This window comes from Poecilia mexicana, unplaced genomic scaffold (genome assembly GCF_051168715.1).
Source record: "Poecilia mexicana isolate PSO_F unplaced genomic scaffold, ASM5116871v1 scaffold_23, whole genome shotgun sequence".
Taxonomy (NCBI): Eukaryota; Metazoa; Chordata; class Actinopteri; order Cyprinodontiformes; family Poeciliidae; genus Poecilia; species Poecilia mexicana.
The window spans coordinates 11048002-11065827 of record NW_028263392.1 but is presented as its reverse complement, the minus strand read 5'-3'; the positions used below and the strand labels follow the sequence as shown (position 1 = coordinate 11065827).

Below are 17826 nucleotides of genomic sequence, written 5' to 3'. Positions count from 1 at the left end.
ACATAAATGCTTACTTCCATAAAGTATAGAAAAGCCTTGAGTATAGAGAGCCTATGGTTTTCAATCTATGGTGACTGGGGTGTTGCTCCATGGAAATGGTGGTGCTCTTGTTGTCATAACGACACAAATAATATACGAAGTTGCACACAAAATGAATCAGACAACCAAAATGAGATGCTAGCTTCAAACAGAAGCTGCACAGACCATCAGAAATTCTAATATTCTTGAAAGGAAAAGTTAAGGAAATGTCCAATTTTGACACTTAAAATTCTAATCTCACATTTTTAGAATTAAGTTTATATTCCAGTACCAATTTCTATAATAAACTGCAACCACAGAAAACTGCAGCGTGCTGATTTTTTATTTTTATTTTTATACATATACAATAACAAAAATAATTTCCACAGTAATGTGTGGAAAGAAATTGTTGAGAGGTATCCAAGGAGAGCCCTTATGATGCTGAATATTTTTTAGACATCCCTGTTCCAACGCAACTGAATCAAATTAATCAGTTGCGGTGATTTATATGCATTACACAAAAGAATAATGAACAGCTTAAGCTTTTCATTTGTGCTCAATTAATATATTGAGACATAAATTATTTTTGCTGTAAAACCTGCAAAAGATTTAAAAGAACTGGGGGTGGGGGAGAACCAACTAAAATAACTTAAAAAAAAAGATCCATTCATACTTCCCAATGATATTTCAATAAGCCCATAACTACACACGTACCTGATGCTGAAACAACATCTGAAGCTTGAATAAGTGATGCTACAGCAGGAGCTGGTAACAAACCCCATCTGTTGACGCCCACGCGTTCCTGAGCATTAGACTGATCAGCCGCAATCAGCCGAACACCTGCGCTTCTTCAGGGCGCCTGGGAGGAACTTCTCAACGATAAAAAAGCAGCACGATGCCACCTTCTGGAAGCATGTTGTTACTACATCAAAACTGTACCGTAATGTGATGATATTTTCAATACACTTGTTACGCAGTGCACATAGAAGTGAAAGCCTATGTGTCCCAATTCAAGGACAATAGTCCTTTTACTTTTTTTTTTTTTTTTTTTAAACACAGAGAAATTGAAAATATCTTAGGTGGGGAGCTGAAGAAACTTATCTCAAACAGGTCAAGATTAATAAATGGCAATAAAAAGCACCTCACTGATGTTATTTCAACAAATTGCATCAGTGCACTTTGGACAACTATGAGGCAAAAAAAACAAAAAGAACAGACAAACCAACAAACAAACAAAAATCGGGTCATAAATGAATGCACAATAGAAAATAATTTTTGTACTGATATTTAATATTTAGACATGGGGCAATAGCCATTTTTACAGCACATTTTGCATAATTTATCAATACCTCCTGTATACAATCACAAAACCATCACAGTAGATTTATTTAGTTTTTGTTTTTTTTCTGTTTACTTACAAGTGAAAAACCAGACAGGTTTTACAAGCAAAATCTTTGTACAGTCAGCATACATCGTCATTAATTCAAGCTTTTCTTCATTATTCTCTCCCCCCTCCCTCCCCCCCCCAAACCCCTCTATGACATTTTTGCTTTATATCTTTCTATACCTTCTTTCTCATTTAAGTTTTTCTGTAATAATATCTGGACACAAAAATAGTATGAACCACCAACAGAACATGCAACATCCAGTGAGCACATTTAAATTCTCCTGCGGCTAACTCGAGTTGTCACAACAAGACTTGTGTGTTAAGACTGTGTCAACCTTGTGGTGTTCTGTGTAAAGGGTTTGGTTAATCTGGGTCCCTATATGCAGACAAAACATCTTTTTTTTTCTTTTTCTTTTTTCTTTTACAGCCTATCCACTGCACGCTGTTTAAGAGAAAATACATTTCCCTTTATTATGCCCACTAAGACATCCTGTACTCCCCGATCCCCCGTCATAGATATATTTATATGTATGTATAAAAAAAACTAAACTATATATTTACAAATGCTAAAAACAGGGAGATGGCATCTTTGTTTGACTCTGTGTGTGAACATGTGGAATCGGTCGTGAGTTATAGCAGTGTGTTTGAGTGGAAACGCAGAAAAGAAAAGACATGGATGAGGATGAGACCACATGGCTCGCTGCACACAGGCACATAAATATCGACAAAAAAAAAAAAATACAGAAACTTACAGAGACCTTAAAACAACTATCATTTCATGTATAATGTCCATTAATTACAATCTTTTACAGTCTTTTCTTTTGCTAATTTTTGATATGCTGACTGCAAATGAAACTAACTAAAAGGTAGGTGCAGACATTAGGCAAGTTCTTTAGGCAAGTTCTTTTTTTTTTTTTTTACATGTCGATTTTTAATTATTTTTTTTTCCTTTAGCTTCGAGGAATTTCTTGATGTAACATAATATATCTCTGAGTTTCAGGTCCTCCTGACGTTGTAAACAAGCTCTACATTGTGTAAAAAAATTGTTTTCTGTACACTTGATATGTACCGTAAGCAAACGCAACTCAACATGACACCGTCTTGCAGGCAATAAATAGGAAAAGATCTGTACAGCATTACAAAAATCACAAGTTCAAAAGAAAATGGAACCAAATTAAAGCGAGTAACCAGTTGTGGAGGATGCAGCAGTGCAAATTAGGAAATCAGTGACTTACTTCTGGCGAGTTAAGATGCAGTTCCTTCCCTCGTTTTTTTTTTTTTTTGTTTGTTTTTTACAGTGGATGTTGCATAGAAATCACTCAGGTGTTAGTTTACTACTTGTTTTAGCTTATGATATTGGATGAACCAGTAGCTCTACCTCTTAACCTCCACTTCTCAAACATAGAGGACATTATAAATAATATTTTTGCTTTTAACTAAAAAAACAGAAAGAAAGAAAGAAAGAAAGAAAGAAAGAAAGAAAGAAAGCTAGACAAACAGCACAGCGTTATAGCAGTGAAGATGGCAGTAGTGCATTTATATGTATTATTGTACCCCACATCTGTTGTTGTCGTCTCATCTTACCACTTCTTTGATTTTGTCACAGTAAAGAAAATTTAGCAGGATGCCAGTTTTTTTTGTTTTTTTTTTTTTTACATTCTAAGCAGGGGGAAAAAAGTGCAAAATACCACAGTAAGCGTGTGTTGTTAAGAGTGCCGCCCATACAAACTGAAGCAAGACTGATGACAGTGATGCAGAAACAGCGTCTGCTGCTCCACAGAATTCTCCTGTTCTTGTTTCTTTGTTACTCTTGGATGTTTCGGATGATGAAACATGTTTAAATATTGCATAAAGGTAAAATGATTATATACAAATTGCAATTTTCAAATGCTGATTTCATTTACTGATTACTGTCATACTTGTAGATTTGCAAAGTGCTTTAAGCCGAACCGGTCCAGCAGCATGAAACAAGCCAAAAGATCATAATGGGGGGGGGGGGGCAAACTTAAGTCACAATGTAATGAAACTCAATAACAGATGAAAAAAAAAATCACTTGCGTTTATTTATTTGGAAAGGGTTACAAAGCCATTTGTAACCCATTGGCACCCCAGTGAGAGCCATTATCCACAACTGGAGGAAAACAGGGGTGAACTTTTCTAATGGCCATTCTAAATTTATTCCAATGACTTATCCAAGACAGCATCTTACAGCACTGCAGGCCTCGTGTGTTCATGATCCAACAATAATAAAATGGCAAAAATGGTATTCATGGAAGAATTCAGAGACCAAAAACCCACAGGTGACCAACAATAGCATGGAGGCCCTGCTAACATTTTCCACAAAAAAAAAAAAAACAAACAAAAAAAAACATTCTTAATGGTCTCCAAGACTGTTAGAAAAATTATTCTGTAAAGTGACAAGACTAAACTGAAACTGGATGTGTAGATCCCTGCAGTTCAGTGTAAAATGACAGCATTTAAGAAAGAGAGCGTCATACTGCTTTTCATACATACTGATGGTAGGGTCAATGTCTGGGGCTGCTTTGTTTGACTTGTTTTTGGTTTAACCTATAATTCTGCTCCGTACTAAAAAACCTTGATAGAACTTGTCTTAACAGTTTCATTTTCATGCAGCGGCAGGTTGGTTATGAAACCATTTTTCCCTCAAAAAAATGAAATCATCATTTGTGATTTAAAAAAAAAAAAATGTTTATTTTTATTTCATGACGTTATATTTGTCTGATTTCAAAACAGCTCGAAGTCTCGGAACGTTCAAGTCTGACAAAAACAGAAGAATGGTGTGAACAACAAATCCTCTTTCGCAGCCACTTGGATCTCACAAAGCAAAACAGGAAGTCTACGGTCGACGTCTCACGTTCTACGGGGGCATCGCGGATAAATAAAACCTCTATGTCACAATCGTCAAGACATGATTGTCTGTGATAAAGATATCTATTTATTGAAATGTTTTCATCTCCAACTATGACACTTCACTATTTACAGAGTGAGTCTTAAAGGTGTTGCTTTTTTTTTTCCTTCTTTTTTTAGTGGCAAAGCATGTGGTGCTGCATGCCAAATAGACTCATGCTCACAATATACTATATAGTATCCAATCTGGTATATATTTATATTAATTCTTTACCAAACAAATTCAGCTAGATGATAAAACAAAGGAGGAAAAGTACAGTTGTTCATTAAACCTAAAAAAAAAAAAAAATCTAAGACATGCTTGGTTTTCTTCTTCCTTGATCTGGAATGCTAGGTAGGTAGTGTGTTTGGAAAATATGCCTCCGTCCAAGCATGGATTTTTTTTTTTAAAAACATCTGATAAATAACTGAGAGAAAGAATAGAATTTTACGCTAATATAATAAAAAAATAAATAGCACTTTTCTGTGGCAGAACCTTCTATGTCTCATTTCTAAAAGGCTTTGAAATTCAATACAATTCTGGAAAAAAACAAAAAACAAATAAGTGCTGATGAAAAGACTCATCACTGGATAAAGCGTCTGAATAAATTCAAATCTACAAGTGTGTCGATTCCCTGGTTTCCCCCTGTATCTTTAGAGCTAATGGTCCTCTGCTGGGTGGAAATGACTTTGTGCAAAGCAATGGTGTGTGTGCGTGTGTGTGTGTTTGTGGATTAGTATGTGTAATACCTGGTTGATCTCGACCTCTGCTGAGCCACATCACCTGCCGTTTCTCGTCTCTTCCCTTTGGAAAAATGACGGTGTGTCCCGCGCCCCCTGTAAACGTGTTCGTTTTCATGTAAACGTGAATCCAAGGTCCCTGTGCCGAGAGCGTCATCCGAAACAAGCCCCAAACCGAGGTGGAGTGATTTGGTCTCCTTTTGTTCCATTCATCCAAACGGGACCAGTCTCGTAGATGCTCAGCTAAGTTCCCTCTGATTTCACAACAAACCCATCATCTTTTCTTTTTTTTTTTTTGCTTTAAAGTCTTCGGTGGCTCCCTACGAGTGGATCTGTGCCGAGCTAGCGAGAAGCTTGTGCCAGCCCACAACTCGTTTGCGCAAGTCCATTTTGTCCAGCCACACGTAAGCCTCTCCGATGAGCGTCTTCTTTATGAACTTGCCTCCATTGGACACAAGGAAGAGCTTGTAAAAGAAGAAGGACATTAATACGTCTCACTTTTTTGAAGAAACACGTGCTTCACTAGCTCTGCAAGAGTTTATTTTTAGACTCTTGTAATGCCCTTTCTCCATTTCCCCATTTTTCCACATAAAAACCTGGAACTTCAGTGTATTTGATTCTTTTTTGTGTGTGTGTGTGTGTGTGTGTGACAGACCATCAAAGAAGTAGCAAATTTCTGTGAATTGGAGGAGAAAGGACAAGAAGTCCAGGCTGCGGTTTGTAAAAAGCTGCGAAACGGACACAACTTCACATGCAGTTTGCTTTCACAATGATTAACTATTCAGTATTCAGAACAAACAAAGTCCTGGATACCCTTGCAAGGCATATTGCTCACAAAAAATCTGAACATTTATCAGCAGATTGTCAATATTCTTAAATCAGAGACTCGGGTGTTGGTTCATGTAAGCATCCAAGTGAGCTACCTGCAGCGAGTGTCCCGTCGGGTTCATGCAGAAGCGGAAAGTTTCGTTGAAGGACGGCTCGCGGTCATGACGACACACCCTGGTCTTCTTCTTGATGATCCTTTTCTGGGTGGCGATGTTCACCACGTAGAGCTTCACATAAAGGTCTGCAGAGACCGACAAGACAGACATCGTCGTGAAAACCACAACTCCAACGGTCTCGCTCTTCTCAAAAGGCTCAAAGGACTAACTTAATTGGCAACAGATATCTCTACGCTTAGCTGTCGCCGCAATAAGGAGGTGATGGTGTGAGTCACCAAGCGACTGCTTGTACCAGTTCACCTATGCTCTTAAAGGAAGGAGGGCTGCCAATCTGCAGATCCCATCTGGAAGCAAATGCAAATTGAAGAAACGACAACCAGCTTGAGCGTCAGAACCCACGGCCAATATGGCAAAATTAAGCCACTGCGAGCGACAATCTGTGCAAAGAAGCCGAGAAAAATCAAAACGTGCCATCTAGAAGCGTTTTGTCCTCTGTTTGTAAATGTCAGACTGTCACTATAGCGTCGCATGTAACATTTACTATCCGTAATAATAAAAATAAACTGTATTGTGTTTAAAACATATAAAACATCTTTTTAAAAATGTTTACTGTATTGCTTTCAGTGTGTTCCAAGTCTCTTTAATATATAATTTTAACATATTTAGATGAATTTTGAGTGATGTCAGAAGTGATAATGAGGCAGAAATACACATTCCACATCTAATATGTGCTGTTCTTATAAGAGGATGATGTGTGAAGCCTGTAGGGGAGCCAATTTGTTTCGTGGTTGGTTTTATGCGAGCAATTATCTAAAGTAAAGGCACACTAAACATGACTGTAGGCTGACAGGAATATTGCAACAACAGCTGCTGTGCCTCAGTAAAATAGGAAAAGGATTAAAGAGGCCAAGCAGATGTTTGCGTGGGTTTTCTGACTGTCAGGTACGCTTGAAGACCTGCACGGCCGCGAGACGCCGCTCAGACGGTTTCGATTACCAGGCAAGTGGTCCGGAGTCTTAAACTTGTAGGTGATGTTGCGACACTGAAGAATCTCCAGGACCAGATGCTCCCCCTCTGTCCTCATCTCTCTCTTCAGAGCGATCTTGATCTCCCCCATCACCTGAGTCTTTCCTGAAAACATACAAACAAAGCGATGGTACACAAAGTGGGGGTTCTTGGCTGACACACAACGCAGCCTGATGTTTTCTGTGTTCCTCTGCCGCCCTCTTGTGGAATGAAATATTAATAGCGGCAAGTGTGTACAGAAAAAAACATCTTTGTGTCACACAGGCAAATAGCAAATGTCGTCTGCCTACTTTGTCTCCTTAATAACTGAACTAATTTACATGGAATATGATTTTTTTTTTAAAAACACTTGTTTTTTTACTTTAATAAATGAAATTATCATTTGAAAACTGTCTTTTGTATTTTACTCAGGTTATCTTTATCCAGTACAAACATTTCTTTTTGGATCTGAAACATTTGTGTGCGCCTAAAAGCAAAACTAAAAATACATTTATAAGGAAAACACTTTTTAACAGCAATGCAAGTTTTAGTGTAATAAACTAGATTAGCCTCTAAGCAGCAGGTAAGTGTGACAAAACTGCGAGATGCAGTGCATTGTGTTTAGTACATTTGCTGCTAATAAAGCAACACATAGCCTTGTACAACCTTCACCATCACCGTGTCCCATTGAAGATTTCGTCACATCTGTGCCATTCGGGATCTTCCCACTGAAAACCAGAAAAGAAGAAAAGGAAAGCAAATGATTCATTTGTGCATTTATGTTTATTAATGGTTTGAAAAGCAGCCTGTTATAATCAAAACCTCAAACAAGACAGTTGCGCATTTCAATCAATCAAAGGTCAAGGTTTCGACTTGGCCTTTTCTTTCCACCCTAGGCATTCTCGTGTAGAAATGAATGTGTGTTTATTGTTGCCTCTTGATTTGTGACCTACTTTCAGTAGAGATCAAGCTTAATGACAAAGGTCCCGACATTTGACGTGCGTCTTTCTGAATTCATTGACTACATGTCGCAAAGACATCATTTCCCAGGCAATTTTAAACGAGGCCAAAACTGTGGCGACAGAAATTTCACCTTTAGAACAAACTGGATTTAAAATGATTCGTGTTGCTTTTTAAAACTCCAGATGTCGGTATTAGTTTGTCTAGTAGTGTCTTAGTTTGTTGATACTGACATTTTTGTGACGTGTATTTACATTTAAAACAGAAGAGTTACTAAAAGTCGAGCTCAAATAATTGAATACATGCATGGTTACAATCATAAATCTCTACCATTAGTTACTTATTTTGATTGAGTCTAAGAAAGTAAAATTAGTTGGTTCAATAGTGAAGAGGTCAACTTAGTTAGTTAACATCTTGGCGTACTTTGATACCACTAATCGTTTGATGCCCAGTAGGAGCGCATTTTAGTTGAAATGTATAAAGAGACTGAGCCTACTTACAATCGAGGGACCTGGAAGATTGCACTGTCCACTTCATTTGTCTCTCCTTCTTCATCCAAAAGGCTATAAGCACTACCGCTCAGGCCACTGTCCAACGAGGCCGCAGTAACTGGAGCGTCGCTTGATCTGTAGCTCGACCGAGCTGCGCATAGACACAAGCACAGCCGTCACCACAAAAAGAAAGACGAAAACCGCATCTTGGCTCTGTCCAAGACAAACGTCAGAGCTAAGAAGCATCGATTGATGTCTGCAGCACTGCAAAATCTGTCAAAATGAACAACAATCTGTTACGCTGCGGACAAAAAGGAAGTGCGTTTAAGGAATACGAGAGCAGACAGTAGTGAACTGCACGCAAACGTTCAGGAGGAGCAGGAAGCATGTGGACACATTTATTTAAAGTCTCTCTCAGCAAAAAAAACACAAAACAGCGATAGCTTAAACAGAAGAAAAAACAACAACACACCACATATAAGATAATGCAGACCACACAAGAGGCACAAAGGTACTACTTTCATTGTTAATCGTCTGTATGAAATCCTGAATGTGTGCAGAACCTGACCATGGCAGATATTACTGGCGTACAGCGCAGTGGGAAACAATTCCTTCTCCCCCTTTATAGATTTTTCTGTTCTTCATTTTCTGTCTCAAAATTAATCCAGATTATCAAACAAACTCAAACATAAAACAAAGATATCCAGAGTAAACACAAGAAGCAATTATGATTTAATTTATTAAGAGTTGAAAAGCTGTCCAATTCAACCTAGCTGCATGTATAAAAGTAATACCAGGCCTGTTAAGGCACAAGTTTACATTTTTCTGGTTTGATTTAATTAGACACAACCAGATCTGACTACTACAATGACCCAGAGGTGGTGGTAGTTTTGTGGTCTGGGGCTGCTTTGCTGTTTTAGGAACCATACGGCTTGCTGTAAATGACCGAACCATGAAAAAAAAAAAAAAAAAATCCTGATGAAGAATATCGAGCCATCAGTTTGTACTTAGTACAGCCAGTTATTAGATTAAGGTGCAGATACTTTTCACATACGGTCAGCTTACATTAGATGTTTCCTTTCTTTTTCCTTCTCAAGAAGTGAAATGATCGTTTCAAAACAGCTTTTTGTTTTTTTGCGTTTACTTAAAATATCTGTGTGAAAAACCAAAAGAGAAAAAAAAAATCTATGGGGCTGGGGGAATACTTTTGTTCAGCACTGCAAATTTTTACTTTTGGACGTGACGTGGCATGGTTTACAGTGCTTTTAAATGCACCCTTTTGATTAATACGGTTTACATGCTCACTGTTTTATGGTTTTACGTCTTAGACTCTTGTTCTCAAACAGGCGGTATGGGTAACGACGCGGAAGTGGCGCAGAAAACGGATCCGTGTCAGCGCTGCTTTCTTTCAAGCCACTCGATGCATTATCACTGACTGATTGCAGGCTTCAATAAACACCACGTTGCTTCACAATTTGAGACCTTTTTTTTTTTTTTTCTTAAGTGAGTGAAAATTGTGGGTGACCAAGATGGAAGCGTGTCTTGCTGCATGAATCTGGTGATGTGGCTGAGTGCAACTTTCTTTCCGCCTTTCCTGTCTCGCTCTACCTTGTAAGACTCCCCCCCACCCCCATCTTTCTTTCTGCAGGTGTGCGTTAGTAGTACTGCATCCTCTCTTTCTTTCACTCTCTCTTTCTCTCCTCGCTCCCGTCATTGCTTCAGTCACACGACAGAGGTGGGGAGACTCTTGGGGGCAAAACTCTCACCTCCGATGCTCTGCGGCCTCTCCTCTGACACAGCTTTCCTGAGGCTCAGGAGTCTGCCGTCTGCTCTGCTCCCTTTGGCCGACAGGGTCGATGGCAGGGCAGGCAGCCAGTCAGACTGGGGTCTCTGAATGGTGAGCACACCAACTACGCTGTGTCTCTGGTGCCTTAGCGAGAGCTGGCTCCTTTGGCCTGGATGCGTTTGTGTTTTGCAGGGTCAACAGCAGGAAACAAAAAGGTCACGGCATCGCAGTTCAAGGTGTGAGAAGGGAGGAGCAAGATGGAGATTCAGAGCGCAGTTCATCTTCACCACGGCAACCGGCTCGAGTGAGAATCGCATGCAGCCACAGTGCGCAGTGCACATTCACCCTTCGCCGCGCGTGTCTCGAACGAGAGGGGTGCGCAGCGTCAGCCCGGAGTGCATTGTGGGTCCAGAAAGGGGGTGGCGCACAAGCATGCACAACCAACTCAGTGAAGGAGCTTTTTTTTTTTTTTTTTTTTTTTTTTTAAGAAAAAAAAAAAAAAGCTGGTTGTTAGATTTTAAAGAAAGTAATTAAAAAAATATTAAAAAAGAAAAAGAGAGGGAAAAAAAAATCAAAATGCCAAAATATATAATCTGGGATTTTTCTTTAATAAAAGTTGGATAAATATTAAATAGTCATGATCAATGATAAAGGGTTATGCAGCTTTATCACAGTTGAATTTTTACTAGTTCTTCATCAATTTATTTTGAATGAAGACAAAGTCATTTTTTAAAAGTTTTTTTTATATTCGTTGGCCTTGTCTCACGTCTTTCTTTTTGGTTTTACTGAAAGGCGGTTCGACCCTGTTAGAGAAAACGTTCCAGCGTGAAGGGTGGGGGGCTCATTCTAAACACACGTAAATACACACAGGAGGTGGGATGGCGCACCGGAAACAGAAGAGGACCAGAATATCTAAAATCTCAGGAGGACTAAGAGTAAGATAAAAAAAAAGAAGGAAAGTAAAGGAACGGGGAAAAAAAGGCCAAATGAATAAAAGGAGGAAGAGATGAGTGTGAGGAGGCCATGCTGCGTGGGCTCTATTTGCGTCTTGGTTTACTTGGTGGAAGGCGTTGTGGCGGCGGCTGCTGCTGTAACTGCTGTTGGGCTTCGCCCCGCGCTATCACAGCAGATCCGCTGCCTCCAGTGGTGCCGTCCTGATGGTGCTGCCTCGCAGCGCTTTTGCTGGAGCGTGAAGCGCCATGTGAGCGAGAGTGCTGGCTGTGTCCGTGGCTGGGGCTTTGGCTCTGGCCCTCGGACGAGGAAGGCTTCGATGTGCCAGGACTACTGTTGGATTTCTCGATAGTGGTCACCTGTGTGTCTAAAACAACCAGATTCACCAAATTACTGAAAAAGCTTGACAGAACTGAAGAGGCTGTGGCCTGCTCAATAGCACCTGCGCCGAGCCTAGGACCCTCTGGAGCATTCTTAGTGCCACTTTGTTGTTATTTTATTTTTTTTTTTTTGCAAAAGTAGGGAGGCTTTCAAAGCCTTCCACAGCCATGTTGCTCTCTGTGGCAGAGGAAAGATAGCGGGAAGCTAAGGCTAGGCCTCTGAGCTGGGTGACATTATGGCAACCAAGAAAACAGACCATGGCAAAGTAAAAAAAAAAAAAGCATGAAGCTGAAGCTACAAGTGAGTGCATAATGAGCAGCAGAGAATTCAGGTAGTGATAAACAAGGACAGAGGTTGGCACCGTAGGAGAGAAACATGGCAAAAAGAGAGAGGAGACAGGAAAAGGAATCAAAGGGAAAAGGAATACCCAGTACAGAGAGGAGGGGAGCAGGAGCAGCAGGGGACCAGCGGGGTACGGACAGCTGTTGAGGAAATTCATCATGTCCTACCCTTGGCTGGATCTGGAAAGATCCCATGGCTTCGACTCTTGGTGACAGATGATTTGGGGGAATCCTGGCTGTCGTGAGCGGGGCCGGAGACTTTAGGGGAGGAGTGCTGCGAGGAGGGCTTGGAGGAACCATGACGACCCTGGCCTGAGTGGGAACGTCTGTGGGGGTCGCCTTCGCTTTGCTCCTTAAGGGGGAGCCATCGGGGAATGTTGTCCAGCTGGGCTGTGTTGGACAGGTCGATCAGAACCTGGGGACAACCAAACCACGTTAGCAAACGCTCACAGGTTGGGTAAGTTATTTGTATTTTCATTAAAAACATTTACCTCTCCTAAGAAATCATTAGAGGAACCTTTGTCATAGTCCCAAACACTCACTTCCAGAGTCTTCTTCCTCAGCTGAAACACATACAGTTCAAATTATGACAAGCTCTGTTGTTCTACAGTCAGTGAACCTGGCAGAGGAAATCAGAAGTGAAAACTTGAACACACTACAAACCTCATGCAGGTCTAGGGACAGGGGAAAAAAGCAGTTAACGCTTTTTTCCCCTTTTTTGCAGACCCCATCCAAACTGTTTAAACTTTTACTTTCAGCTCGGTGTTACAGAGTGCTATTTGAGCTGACGGAAAGATGCATAGAGCCAAAACTTTGCCAAACAATTGTGAATGCAATTTGACCCCTGAAGCTTGTGAGAGCACTGGTGTGGGGCATGTGAGGTTAAATCTGAAATAATCAAAAGATGTACAAAACTTACCGTTGATAATGTAGTATAAAATGTGAATGTGGATCAGAGTAAGAGCTACCGGTGGTGAGCACATGGCTGCGTCCTGACCCAAGTCCACAATGAGATGCAAAAGACAGAAATACTTCAGTACCTGCTCCAGGTGGATGTTTTTATAGATGACGGTCTGGTTCCACTCAGGATTGAGGCTCTTGCCTGCATGTTTGGATTTTCTCTTGTTTTCGGCACTGTGGGAAAACGTCACAAAAAGAATGTGCACTTTGTTATCGCTTAGGCAAACACACGAGTACACGAACCACCACACTGTGACAAGGGCAAGTAGTTGGGTTAAAAGAGGGCACAATGTGAAACTATAGAAGGAAGGCAATGAAAGTGATGAACACTGTTTTGGATGGTTAATAATGCAAAGACCTACGTGCATGGAAAGAAAGGACTGATGTCAGGGTGTGCTGCAAAAAAGTCCATTTTGTGCTCCATGAAGTCATTTAGTCTCGCAGAATTTTTGACATCCTACCGTTTGCTTGGGTGGGTCATTTGGAAAACATCTTCAAAGACGTCGATTTAGTATTTGCAGAAAACCCGAAAGTCATGGAGGAGGTCAAACACATGACTCTGAGAGGGAACAAATATTTAACCCCTTACGGAAGAGAACACAAACTGAATAAATGACTTTTTTCACATGGATGTTTTTTGCAGAGAAGAGGGTTTGATTTAGGATTGTTGGGTATGGGATTTTAGTAGGTTTGGAAAAAGACAAGAACAATTCACTCTATGCAAAGTCACAAGTGTGTAGCTAATGTGACAGGGCGTTAAAGGGTGCAGCATGGGACTGAAGATTAATGTGGGAGCAGATTTTTAAAGCCCTACATGGGGTAAACTAAAATGGTTAGAGCTGAAACCTGGAATTTCAAATTTTAATGGGCAAATACAACAAGCAATCTATCAGGAGAAGCCAAAGGCACTCGGAGCTATTTGGTAAGTTGGGCTAGGAGGTTAAGGATGGTAATTTTATTGCCAAGATGTCAAAATATTAGTAAAGTTAACAATACCAAAAAACATAAAATGAAGGAAAGAATGAAAGGAGTTACTAGACACTGGACTGATCAACCACGATCTCACTAAGTTGGCTGCCAAACTGACAACCAGTTGTTTTTTTTTTCTTTACTAAAACACAACTAGAGTGGGCAAGTCACATACCTGGCATTCTGGACAACCATGACCTGACTGAGGGGTCCAGCATGCATTAAATGTAGAAAACAACATACAGAAAGAATAGTCAGAGGGAGGGTGAAGGTTCGGAGCGTCTCAGTGGACTGTGAGGGCTTCAGGGAAGAGGAGCTTAGAATAGATTTGGGATAGATTTTACTTTGTGGTTTATTTGTGTTTTAAAAGTAAAAAAAAAAAAAAAAGATAGTAAATGTGCAAAAAAAATAATTATTTGTTGTTATATTGTTTCACTGATAGTAGGTTTAGTGTTGAGCAGCAGACTCCATGTTCTAATTTGAAAACTGTGTAGTGACGAATCAAACTCCAACTTCTTGGAAAACTTAACTGAGATGACATGACAGTCATATAGATGAAAAGTGATTTTGTTAGGTTTAGAACTATTTTCTCATCTTTGTTGCTACACAGAGCTATGGTTGATGAGGCTACCTGCTGTATCACTCCACCTTGTCCAGGTGGGATAATTTCCAAACAACTATCAAAGCTGAAAAACCCACCGGAATGTATCATCTTTAAATGTCGCTGGAAAAACCCCCCAAAAACTACTGCCACAAAAACTAATGCTTTACTAAACTTTTAGCGAACTGATGCACTGCAGCTGGACAGGTGGATTGATAATAGCCAGCCACTTCGCAGATATGAACATTCAGTTGTTTAAATAACTAAAATTGGCTAAAACCGAGTCAACCATGTGGATTAGCTGTTAGTTTTCTGTCATCTTAATGATTTCATCAACAGTGTAGAAACTCACTGCAACGTGACATACCTGCTGCACAACTAAGAGGTTTATTACAGTTAATAACATCATAGAACTTTACGTAAATAAAAAAAAAATCAAAACTATTAATTTTACATCTTTTAACTTATGTTGTGAAATCACTTAAAACTGCTTTTGGTCCTTATGCAGCCAGGATGCTTGTTGATGCATATTTCACACATACCTAGGACTGTATTGATATTCTGCAGCCATTTAGTGCTCAGAGTGTAAAGGACATCTGGTAGTATTAGCTATTTACTTTCTAACAACTCAATGGTCATGACCTTACGGCAGATTGGTTTTCACATAAAATATGTTTTTGAAGGGGCCCGCATATTTTCAACCCCCTCAAAAAGCTGCAGGTCGACACCCCAAAGAAAAGAAATTTAGTACCAACTTTCACCAAATCAAACAAGATGTGTTTTTCCTCTTTTTTTTTTTTTTTTTTCCCTGGTTGCTGTGCCTTAAGCGATTGTTCTCAGCAACCTTAATTTGGTTGTCAGGAGATCTGTGATGGAACCAGAGAATCTGTGTGGGGATTACAGTTTGTGCCAGTAGCTGTGGAAAGTCATGTATAGCTCCAAAGCACATACATGAGAATGCGCACCAGGGTTTATGTCTCAGCCTTAACAGTTTGCCGCAGCACTACCAACTTCAACATCCTTACCCTGGCGCCCTCTACAATTATCTGGACATATATGAAGCTGAAGATCTTGGCCAAATGCATGGAGCCGTACATTATTATGTTTATCATAAATGATCAATGAAAAAAACAACAACAAAAAACAAAACAAAACTGAATTCTACAGAAGGTCTCATCTCAGGCAGAAGAGAAGGTGGAAGAGTAAATTGCATTATAATGCTATTACAGTGAGAGGGGAGCCCTGGACTTATTGAGGGAGTGTGGATCAGGTTGCAGGCAAATATGAGCACTATTGATTTTGTCTGCATTTATACCTGCACTATCACATCCATCAACAGCTTGAACACATGTCAGAGTTGAGCCTCGCATGATTCACGTAATGTTTGTTTAGGAGTGATTAGAAGCTAATAATCTCTGTTAAAAAAAAAAAAAAAAGCAGAAGGAAGCCTAGTTTACCTAAAAGCTAGTTGGCTCAAAGTGTCATAGTGATGTGAAGCTGATATCAAATAAAGACCATGTGCTGCACATCGAAAGATGCAATGGTAGGACAAAAAAAAAAAAAATAAAAAAAATAAATCAATCTTAAATCGATTTTAAATGAATGAAAATTCAGTTTTGTTTTCAACAAAGTGGCTGTGTGTGCAGCACTGATGGGAAAATAGCAGATGGAACAAGACATCATTTCAGTCTGACTCTAATTCTGAATAAAATGTGATTTTGTTTTTTTTTTTCCTAACATTTTTACACCAACAATGTTCTTCGATGATAACTCGCGGTCACAACCAACTTTGCTCCATTTCAGAACCAGTTACGGCGTGCCTCAAAAATTTGCACTCCCCTGACTCACCCTCTCCCTGGTAGGAGATACACTTTTACAAATGGATCCGAGTAGCCGTTGTTGTCGCGCGGTGCGAGGTTTCTGGCCTGCAGGACATGAACTATCAAGTTGCCAAGCTGCTTGTCGTAGTGGATTTGAAGCTGTAAGAGGAAAAGGTGGTTGAAAAGAAAAGACAATGTCCCACGAATGGCATGAATTACCTTCATGTCGACTTAGATTTAGAATAATTCAAGGGCACCAAAGGTCAGAAACACGTTTTGTGAATAGCAGAGACTTGTTTTACAGACCTGTATCTCTCCAGAGATGGGGTGGGAGTGGGTCTTGGATCCTTCTGTGGTCTACAGAGGAAGAGAATAAGATGCTAAGACTGTGATAGATGCAAGTGTGTAGGTGGGGAGTTTACTGGTGGGTGGTCCTGAGGAACATAAAGTACAGCACTCTGCTGTATTTGTTGCAATGCTTGGAGGCACAACTGGGAGATTATTTGCTACAAGGGCTTTAAGTTTATGTCTGTTCATTTTGCTGTCTTTTAGGCAATGTGCACATACTTCACAACAATACGTTTTTTTCAGCTTATGTGTAAAATGGGTAGTAAATAAATGTACATATGATTCCTTTATTCATTTTATTTCCTTTAAAGTTTATCTATGCATACTTTATGTCTTTACAGTGTGAGCATTTAAAAAGTCGAAGTCAAATTCCTTGTTTCAGATTACAATTTTGATTGACTAGATTATTCCTTCGTTTTGAACATTTTTCCCATTTCGTCACATTACAGCCACAAATGTAGCATTTTCTCAGGAAGATTTTGTGACAGAATAAGACAAAGTTGTGCAGCAATTTCTGCCTCTAGACGTAAATGTCTGGAAAAATTTGTAGTTTTGTGCAAATTTTTGAAAGCCCAATTATGTTGGTCTACTTTCGAACATGACTCTTTCCGAGGCCTGCGTATGAAACCTCAGATTCAGACAGAACATGTCTGAAATCCCTTCCCTTCGACTCGCCTTGCTGGCGTGGCGCTTCTTGCTGACGGAGGGGGATCCAGGCTGACCGGGACTGGACGTCGCAGACGTCGGAGCGGCCAGGCTCGAGGACGATGCGGACATGGGAGCCTGCTGCTGTGACACTTTCTGCAGCTCGGCAGCTAGCTGCTTGGGATCAACGCCTGGAGATCGGGGAGGTTTCTCCCCTGTAAGTCAGAAAAACAAACACAATCAGAACGTAACTTGGCGTCCTGGCTTGTAGGAGCGATATTGATGAGAACCTATGAGCGCAACATAGAAAATGTGTAATTGTCCATTTCAGTGTGTATTAAAGTTTGGCCCCTATATTTTGTTTTCCTAAATATGAACATTTGATGAAACTGTCAAAGCGACTGCATTGAAGAGAAACCTCAAATGAGGATCAAACACAAAACGTCACCTTTGCTGGGCTCCTGCAATTCAAGATGCTGGGAATCTTCAGACTCAGCCAACATGTTAAGATCACTGAGAAGAAGAGACTTCATTTTAGCTTTGAAGATCATATATGATGAGAGACAAAGTA

General features: G+C 40.0%; 1 protein-coding gene across 1 annotated transcript in view; it reads right to left on the bottom strand.

Moving 5' to 3' along the window:
- Positions 1–1287: 1287 nt before the first annotated feature.
- The window catches only part of pcloa (piccolo presynaptic cytomatrix protein a), a 52276-nt gene continuing 35737 nt past the window's right edge, over positions 1288–17826 (bottom strand). Inside the window, exons 13-26 of the mRNA XM_014982405.2 lie at positions 17704–17768; positions 17286–17470; positions 16569–16619; positions 16291–16421; positions 14017–14043; positions 12953–13046; positions 12404–12475; positions 12081–12327; positions 10220–10408; positions 8463–8604; positions 7669–7730; positions 6994–7128; positions 5977–6122; positions 1288–5517 (exon numbers count right to left, since the gene is read on the bottom strand). Coding sequence (XP_014837891.2) covers positions 5374–5517; positions 5977–6122; positions 6994–7128; positions 7669–7730; positions 8463–8604; positions 10220–10408; positions 12081–12327; positions 12404–12475; positions 12953–13046; positions 14017–14043; positions 16291–16421; positions 16569–16619; positions 17286–17470; positions 17704–17768 — 1690 coding nt within the window. The 3' untranslated portion in view covers positions 1288–5373. The remainder of the gene's footprint in view (positions 5518–5976; positions 6123–6993; positions 7129–7668; positions 7731–8462; positions 8605–10219; positions 10409–12080; positions 12328–12403; positions 12476–12952; positions 13047–14016; positions 14044–16290; positions 16422–16568; positions 16620–17285; positions 17471–17703; positions 17769–17826) is intronic.